The sequence below is a fragment of the Branchiostoma floridae genome, chromosome 9 (genome assembly GCF_000003815.2).
Source record: "Branchiostoma floridae strain S238N-H82 chromosome 9, Bfl_VNyyK, whole genome shotgun sequence".
Lineage (NCBI taxonomy): Eukaryota > Metazoa > Chordata > Leptocardii > Amphioxiformes > Branchiostomatidae > Branchiostoma > Branchiostoma floridae.
This window is the reverse complement of record NC_049987.1, coordinates 2385339-2395328: the sequence shown is the minus strand read 5'-3', so window position 1 is coordinate 2395328 and position 9990 is coordinate 2385339. Positions and strand designations below refer to the sequence as shown.

Sequence of the window (9990 nt, the reverse complement as noted above, 5' to 3'; positions counted from 1 at the left end):
TTGGTGACCTTGAATATAATAAGTGTTGTTTACACCGGTATCAATTACAACCTCCCGCTCTCCGTGCGGCATGATATGCGTGTAAACATCGTTTAAGATCTCCACCAAGAAGAGTCCAGCATAACTTATTGACGGCTCAAAATGACCGCAACGGTTTTCCCGAGATTTCTGTTTTTGGGATTTTTAAAAAAATGCCTTCGATTTTGAATTATTGGTAATTAAGTGCGAAAAATGCCATTTTTACGCATATTTTTGACTGTAACTTTGCTTAAAATCAAAAATTAAAAAATCCCAAAAACAGAAAGTTTTATTTGCCTCTCAGATGACGAAAAATATAAAAATCGAGAATTTGCCATGGCACTTGCGGCCCATCTTATCAAGAGTATGGTCAAATTGAAGGCCTTCCTTGAAACTGAGAATAATCGTCTTTGGAAGCAAAATCGAAACAAAACAACCATCTCAACTCAAACGGGAAGATTCAAACTATCTAAAATTTCGAATTTAATCTTATTTTGAATACATTTTCCTTGTCATAACATCTTGTTTATTTTTGAAATATTTTACGGTTAGCAAATAGTAGGCCTCTTGTAACCCGATACTCTGTCGAACTCGCATAGCAACGGGAAAGAATACCCTAGCAACCGACCGCCGTGAAAATCCATCGCAGCGGTCCAGGCCTGCGCCTCGGATCTCTACGATCTGAGCCAAGAGATCTGGAAGAATCCCGAACTCGCCTTCCAGGAGCACCACGCGCACAAAGTCTTGACAGACTTCTTGGAGAAACAAGGGTTCCGTGTGGACAGACACTACAAGTTGGAGACGGCGTTCCGGGCGGTGTATGGGAAGGAGGGAGGTCTGCACGTGTGTGTGATCTGTGAGTATGACGCCCTGCCCGGGATCGGACACGGCTGCGGACACAACTTGATCGCAGAAGTGGGCGTGGCGGCCGGGATCGCGATCAAGGCGGCGATCCAGGATCTCAAACAGCCGGTTAAGGTAAAGGGCGGGATTTTATATTGTTCAAATCAAATAATTGCATTTCGCATTTATTTCTTGTCTTGAATGTCAGTCTCAACTACTCTTAACTCAAAATGCAAATGATGATTGTCGTATGTGTTTGTTTGTTTGTTTGTTTGTTTGTTTGAACCTTTTGGAAAACTCTTGGAGGGAGGGGGGGGTAGGTAGTACAACGGTACTTAGTAATTCCCAGTGTGATAAATACATCCTATGGGAAAGTCAAGGGGAAAATGTGTCATTGTTTCAAGAATAAAAACTGCAAACCATAAAAAGTTCACCTGTATTCGTTGTATTCAAAACTAGTATGGGTTAGGGTCAGATAGAATATAGAGATACAGATTAAATTGAGTGCTAATAAATCTCTGAACATATATCACTACATATACATGGTATGAAGCATTACTTTAAAGTAGAGCGAAAGCTCAGTGTTCATAGTCCGGGCTGTTCATTTTGGTTATGTCATTTACTTCAAGAGACTCTAGATCTTATTAAACCAGGTCACATTTGGGGCCGTACATGTGCCTGGCGGTAGGTTGTTCCAGACATTGCGTCCACAGTATCCTGTTATATTTCAGTCGGATAGACACCAGGGCATTATGCACTGGAAAGGTATATCAGTGCGAGCTTCACGAACTTGTGTCATTAAGGCACAATCAAAACCAAAGTTATGATTTTCAACAAACTCGGACGAATCTTCAAAAACATGAATTTTACTTTCGGTAAAGATACTATAGATATTGCAACCTCCTATTCTTACTTAGGCCTGACGTTATCCCCCTCAGGTACCTATTCTCTAGCAAAGAAACAACTGTCCTTGAAAGCACGCAAAGCCATTTTCAGTCTGAAATCCCTGATGCATTCATCTCTGTCTCCAAAGGCTCTGCTCAAACTATTTAGTACATGTATCAAACCTATTATATTATATGGTTGTGAGATTTGGGGTAAAGCTTATTCAGATGACAGTTGCCCAGCAGAAATTACACAGAACCGTTTTTGTAAAAATGTTCTCGGTGTACATAGAAATTCAAGTAACATAGCTAGTAGAGCAGAGCTTGGAATGTACCCAATAGACATAGATATATCCATACGTACAGTTAAGTATTGGCTGCGCCTCAAACAGTTGGACTTCTCAACACATCCCTTACAAGTAGACGCTTTACTCTGTCAGCAATCTATACCGAATAACAGCCGTAAGAAATACTGGTTACAACACGTAAAGGAAATTCTAGACAATACTGGTTACTCTTACCTATGGAACTCTATGAATTCACAGCTAGACAATAAGCATATATGTACATCGTTAAGAAAAAGGTTAGAAGATATATATATCCAGACATTTTCTCATAGACTGTCCACAGATAATGGTAAGTTAAGATTTTTCAAGAAACTAAAGAAGGGATACTCAATGGAAACTTATTTAACGTTACTAGATAAATTCGAGGTCAGATCGGCAATGTGCAAACTTAGAATTAGCGCCCACCCCCTTGAAATTGAGAGAGGGCGGTACAAAAAGCTACCTGTGGGCGAAAGAACCTGTAACCATTGTATGGCAAAACCGGTGGAAGACGAAATACATTTTATTTCTAACTGCCTCTCTAACGATCAGGAAAGAAAGGAGTTATTTGAAGAGGCATGCAAATTCCACAAAAATTTCCAAACGCTTACCGACGAAAACAAAACTATAACGCTGTTAACGTCACATAACCCACGCATCATAGAAAAAGTGGGACACTTCGTCTTCCACTGCTTCCAGAAAAGAAGTCAAACCCTAAATACGTAGATTGTAGCTCTCAGCAGTCCATACCATTGATAGAATAGTCACTCGTTTACACTTGTCACCATTGTTATCTATACCAAAGTATTTCATTTTATACATGTTTATTATATTCTCTGTATGTTTCATGTTGCAATTAGCCCTCGGGCAAGAACTTGCAAATAAACTTCTTCTATTAAGCTTCTAGCTACTGAAGAAGTTGTACACAACGAAACAGGTTTAGCCGACAGGCTGAATAAAGGTTCAGAAATTTGAACAATGCGGATCCAGATGTGTCACCGAGGAATGGCTGCGGTGCGATAGATGTCGGTTAGCTGAGGGATAAGCCCACTCTACTATATACTGTTATATTTCAGTTGACAGTGATGGGTACCCCAGCGGAGGAGTGGGGCAGTGGGAAGATTTTCCTCATCAAAGATGGCTGCTTCAAGGACGTGGACTTCGCCATGATGGCACATCTCTTCACGTTCAACGTTTCCAGATGGCGTTGTCTGGCTATCGTAACGTGAGTTCTAACCCTAGTGCAGTCGATCATACATATAGAATACAACACGTATTCCGTATCATCCGAGGTTCCAGCCCGACCTGTGGGATGACATAAGTATCTTATTTATGTCATACCTGAGAAACCCATGTTTTGATGCGAAATGCGCCAGAAGTTGAACAAATTTGGTGCCCTCGAAGAAAAAGTGTTGCAACAGCAGTGTTGCAACAGCAATCAGTTATTCGAATCGCCAACTGTGCCACACTTGGCCCGCTCGAAATAGTTCAATTTACTCGAAGAAAGGCTGTGTGATACGCCTTTCGAATCTGTGCGATACGGAAGTTATGGCACGGTCCGGAACACCCGTATCAAACGTTTTCGCATCACAGGCATGACATGATATTGGGTACTGTAGATAGAGATTCAAGTCAGCATATCAGGGCTCGAAATGCCACCTGCATTATTAATGCAGGTTTATAGTGCAGGTAAAATTGGAGCTGTGCAGTTATTTCTGGTGTCTACTTGCAACTAACTTGCACTAGTCCATGTACTGTTTTTTTTTTTACATAAATGGACTATGGTTTTTGGGTGTATGTGGATTGTTATTAGCTGCATTGACTGTTACCAACTTTTGAGTTTAACTTAAAAGAAGAAAAAGATAGCAATGGTTTCTCAACAATTTTTGTATGATCCATTCTTCCTCATTTCAGAGTGGTGCAGGTAAAATTTGTCTGGTGCAGTAAAATAATTTTTAATGTTACCTGCACCAGTGCAGAAATTTCCTGTCCAAACAAAATATTGTAAGAACATTCCTTCCAAAAACAAACTCTTAAGTAACATGTTGAATTACTCTAAAGAAACTCAGCAATGTGTTAGATAAAACACTGGTTCGAATGTTCTTAAAGAATTTAGCAGTATTTTTAAAACTACTCCTTACTTGCATGTCATATATGATGGAAAGAAGTACTGCTTGCTCATTATGTATTCATGTACATTAAGTTAATGGATTAAAGATAAAGTCTCAAAGTCTCATTGAATTTTGTGCCTGTGCAGTGGTGAGGTGATTTACAAGGGTGTGGCCTCTCACCCCGCCTACCAGACTTGGGAAGGGACCAACGCCCTGGACGCAGCCGTCCTGTGTTATAATAACATCTCTGTACTCAGGCAGCAGATGAGACCCCACCATCAGGTGCACGGTAGGTCTTCTCTGTTCCAGTAACATCTCTGTACTCAGGCAGCAGATGAGACCCCACCATCAGGTGCATGGTAGGTCTTCTCTGTTCCAGTTACATCTCTGTACTCAGACAGCAGATGAGACCCCACCATCAGGTGCACGGTAGGTCTTTTCTGTTCCAGTAACATCTCTGTACTCAGGCAGCAGATGAGACCCCACCATCAGGTGCATGGTAGGTCTTTTCTGTTCCAGTAACAATGTCTGTACTCAGGCAGCAGATGAGACCCCACCATCAGGTGCACGGTAGGTCTTCTCTGTTCCAGTAACATTTTTGTACTCAGGCAGCAGATGAGACCCCACCATCAGGTGCACGGTAGGTCTTCTGTGTTCCAGTAACATCTCTGTACTCAGGCAGCAGATGAGACCCCACCATCAGGTGCACCGTAGGTCTTCTCTGTTCCAGTAACATTTTTGTACTCAGGCAGCAGATGAGACCCCACCATCAGGTCCATGGTAGGTCTTCTTTGTTCCAGTAACAATGTCTGTACTCAGGCAGCAGATGAGACCCCACCATCAGGTCCATGGTAGGTCTTCTTTGTTCCAGTAACAATGTCTGTACTCAGGCAACAGATGAGACCCCACCATCAGGTGCACGGTAGGTCTTCTGTGTTCCAGTAACATCTCTGTACTCAGGCAGCAGATGAGACCCCACCATCAGGTGCACGGTAGGTCTTCTCTGTTCCAGTAACATCTCTGTACTCAGGCAGCAGATGAGACCCCACCATCAGGTCCATGGTAGGTCTTCTTTGTTCCAGTAACAATGTCTGTACTCAGGCAGCAGATGAGGCCCCACCATCAGGTGCACGGTAGGTCTTCTTTGTTCCAGTAACAATGTCTGTACTCAGGCAGCAGATGAGGCCCCACCATCAGGTCCATGGTAGGTCTTCTTTGTTCCAGTAACAATGTCTGTACTCAGGCAACAGATGAGACCCCACCATCAGGTGCACGGTAGGTCTTCTGTGTTCCAGTAACATCTCTGTACTCAGGCAGCAGATGAGACCCCACCATCAGGTGCACGGTAGGTCTTCTCTGTTCCAGTAACATCTCTGTACTCAGGCAGCAGATGAGACCCCACCATCAGGTCCATGGTAGGTCTTCTTTGTTCCAGTAACAATGTCTGTACTCAGGCAGCAGATGAGGCCCCACCATCAGGTGCACGGTAGGTCTTCTTTGTTCCAGTAACAATGTCTGTACTCAGGCAGCAGATGAGGCCCCACCATCAGGTGCACGGTAGGTCTTTGAGATATGTAGTTGCAACAGTGTATCTGCACTTTCAGATGCTTTGGCAGTTCTAGGTGTATAGTAGTAACACTAATATGTGATGTCAAGTTATCCATTTTTGTTGAATAAGTCTATGAACCTTATACATAAGTCTGTGATATGACTTAGATATTGTAATTTAGTTCCTGTGTTGTTTGTCTTGTTGTGGAAAACATAAGGTAAAAGTGGCCAAGTGTAACAGGATACTTTGGTCTTGCTGCAGGTATCATACAAAACGGAGGGACCCATCCTGACATCATCCCCTCCGAGACCAAGCTGATATTTTACCTCCGGGCTCACTCAGAGACTGAACTAAAGAAGCTGGAGAAACGTGTGGTCGGCTGTGTGGAGGCTGCTGCCTTGGCTACAGGATGTCAGGTACCTACGTAAATCGTTAGCTTTTCTCCTATGTGTTTGATAGTTGTTTGCACAGTTAAGTGATAAAAAAATAGTGTTTTACTGGACTTTATATAAGCTTAAGATGTAAGCTTGTCTGATGGATATACAGTGTTATTGTGCTTCCACAACCCTTTGGAACACAAACTGGCAGTGATAAGATTTTTTTTCACCGGGCAGTCATTTCCTTAGACAAAGCCACAAAAGATGCACACAGACATCTCCAAAGTGCCTTGGCCAAGTGTGGCTATCCAAACTGGACCTTCAACAAAGCTCTCAAACCCTCTGACCACTCTAAGAAAACGCTCAAGTGCAAACCAGTGATACAACCAACACCCAACCCCACGCGTGAGAAATCGTTGAACTACTAAGAATTGTCTTCCTAACCTTTTTGCATATTACCTTATAGTTATCTTTGCCAATTTGCTCATTTTGACCTATATTTAAGGACACAGCTGTTTCTCAGATGTTTTGCCTGAGGAGCCTTGTGACCTGGACGCCCTTACACTGAGAAAATCCTCTGACAAGCATGAAATTCTGATTGACCAGGGATGCTACCAGGTCATCTGTGGTCACAGTCCAAAGCCCCCTATCTTCATTTACTAATCGGCTAGGCCGGAGTCTGGTAGAGACTACATGATTTTAACAAAGCACTATGAAAGTTGCACTAGAAAGTATCACAACAGTGTACAAAATTTCATTGTCACCAGTTTGCCAAGAAGGTTATCTTTCGTTGTAGCATTTGTGGGTTTGTGAGGAACACATGGTCATGCAGTTATTTGCTATTGGGGTAGATACTATTTAGGTATACTTGAATAAGACCTTAAAGTCTTAGAGTCCATTCCAAGTCACCGTGCGGATGTTTGTTGCCATTGTTTAGAACTGATTTTAAAGTTTTGTAATTGTATGTATAGGACATTTGATACTTCAGAAATATTTCTAATACTGTCTCAACTTTGTAAATATTTCCCTGGTCCTGTAAAACTTCGGAAATATTTATGATGTGGAATTGGATAGTTTTGATGGTTTCTAAATAATGTTAACAGTATTCTACCATTATTTACCATTTTCTACCATTTTTTGTAAATGGTTCAGTGGGCTGGGAAGATAGCAATTCACACATCCTTGCAAAGTATGGTTGGGTGCCATGTAACAATGGCCCACCACAAAGAATCCACCAGTGCCCAGCTGTGAAATCTAAAAATATACAGAGGCAACAATAGGGCTTACTTTTATGGGGCCAATAAACTAAGTTAACCATTTGGCAAAGTTTACAAATATTTGCAAATACTTGTAAATGTGAAAGAATCACACAGAGGTTTCACCATTATTCTAAATAAAGATATTTTTGTACAGTTACTTTCAAAATGTTTCTAAAATATTCAAAGGAATTCAAATAGATAAGTATTTTCTTTCTCAATTTTTTGAAAAGACTTTAATTATTGTGGCTTAGATGTTCTTTTATTCAAAATAATTCAGACTAATTACAAATTTCACCTAAAAACCCTCATGGTGACTTGGAATGGACTCTAACAAAGGCATGATTATTTGGCAAAGAAATGTGTTCATTGAACTCTAGTTAAGATATATATATCTGAAAATCCTCATCAACCCCCGATGGACGGACATCATCATAAGTTTAGGGGGTAGCACTTTGGCTGGTATTGATAAAGACTGTGTACTAATGATGTGTACTAATTATTTGTCCTAGACTCTATATTGCCTAATACTACATGTATATAGTTTGTGCATGTAGATCTGCCTACCTAAGTCTAGTTCAGTCAGTTCCTTTTGAATCTTTGGGCTGCTACAAATTGGATAGCATCCCTCAAGGCTTAATGTAGAATGGATGAACAATTGATGTAAAATATAATATTTCTTTAACATTTCCCACCTATAGTTTCTAGAAAAAGGTATTGACAGCCAAATACTTGTAGATGACTAACCTGCAGCTTCTGTTCCAATTGCTAGGTAGAGTACAACTTCAAGACAGATGCCTCCAACCTGATACAGAACAACACCCTGGCCAGTCTGTATGAGAGGAACGCAGAAAACCTTGGGGTGACAAACTGTCCGGACAAGTCCGTAACCGGCGCCATTTCCGGCTCAACGGACATGGGAAACGTCACGCATGTTGTACCCGGTATCCACCCGATGTTCGCTCTACCGACAGACGCTTCTATTCACTCACGCCACTTCACTGAGGAAGCTGGTACTGCAGGCATTTTGTTTTGTCCTAATTTAAATTCTAGTTGCAAACCTAAGGTATTCAACTAGTTAGGATGTGTAGCTTATCATAACACCACACTTACGGAAAAGGGTAGGGGTCTTTTCCAGTGTGAGTTAGGGTTGGGTACCGGTACGGTTTACCAGTGCAAAACTCAGGTTTGTCGTGTTGGACTGGTCCAGAAAAAATAGACCTGAAAAAAAATCAGTTGACCGAATTTTCAACCACTTAAAAGTTTAACAGATTAACAGTCGTTTACGTGTTTTGGGGCTTACAGGTTTAAGGCGAGAACAAGAGCGAAGAAGAGGAGAGTTGATAGTCATTTTTACTATTAGGTTCAAGTCCGGACCTGGATCTGATGCTCTGAACCTGAACCTGAACCGTATCTGTACCTGAATTTTCTGTACCAATACCCACCCCTAGAGTGAGTGGGTTGAAAAGGGGGTAGGGAATGTTCTCGAACAGCCTTCGTAGCCCATGCTTTTGTCATTGAGTCAGTTATTCCTCACGTAAAGTGGGACGAGCTCATGATGTTTCTCACTAAGGCTACAAAATTAATGTATGTTGATTCAATTATATGGATGGAATCCACATGCATTGACTTTTGTCCGTGAAAAGTTTTTAACCATACTGTAAATGGTACCAAGCAGATGCAAAGGAGTAAGTATATGCCATGAATTGCAAATTGAACCGCATTAATATTGTGTATGGTGGTGCATAGCCTTAACTTAAGTGCAAAACGGAACAGGAGCTTGGTTTTATAATTGACTCTATCTAGAATATGTTGTGAATGGTTTATCATTTTCCAAAATATTTTATACCAAACACCTTGTCTTATAAGACTATGATTGTTTGATTTTCAGGTAAGCGAGAGGCCCAGCCCTACGCCCTGAACCAGGCTAAGGCCCTGGCCATGACGGCCATCGATGTCATCTGTCAATCACAGCTGATGGACACCATCAGGGAGGAGTTTAAACAAGATTTGGCCAATGATTAGATTCCATCGGGAAATCAACCAAATGTCTAGAGTACTCACATTGCATTCAGCAGAATGGTTCCAACCTCAGTATAATTATATGTACCAAGTAGGGGTGGGTACTAGTACAGTCTACTGGTACAGAACCATATTTTCTTCTTGGACCGGTCCAGAAAAAACGGACCTGACAAAAAATCGGTGAATCAGATGTTGGACCAATTCAGGTCCGAACCTGGACCTGATCCTCTGGACCTGGACCGTACCTGAACCTGGATGTTGTTTACTGGTACCCAACCCTAGTAGTAGGCTAGTACCAAGTATCACAGACTTTAAAAAGAACATATCTTTATTTAGCAACCATAGAGCAATTATTGTTACTTTGATTGGACATGCAGTTTGTCTATTATTATCAGTCATGACAATCAAAATTTATGAGGGAAGCAAGTATGAATATGTTGTATTTGGACCAAGTGCCTTTTTAAATTTATTACTTTTTGATTTCTCTGGCAAAAAAAATGAAGAAAGTGGGGTTAGATTGATTGTGTAGTTGGTAATGAGGCAGGGGTTTTCAATTGCAATTTACTGAAAAGTCATAAAATGACTGCTGCTGAATGATTAAAGT

General features: G+C 41.3%; 1 protein-coding gene across 1 annotated transcript; it reads left to right on the top strand.

Annotated features, from left to right (window-relative positions):
• Nucleotides 1-654: 654 nt before the first annotated feature.
• On the top strand, nucleotides 655-9433 carry LOC118422951 (peptidase M20 domain-containing protein 2-like; the record flags this gene model as incomplete). The annotated part of the gene is made up of 6 exons (XM_035830838.1): nucleotides 655-996; nucleotides 3148-3296; nucleotides 4329-4471; nucleotides 5993-6147; nucleotides 8137-8377; nucleotides 9256-9433. Coding segments are annotated over 6 exons (1164 nt in total), but the record flags the coding sequence as incomplete, so codon positions are not given.
• Nucleotides 9434-9990: the final 557 nt, after the last annotated feature.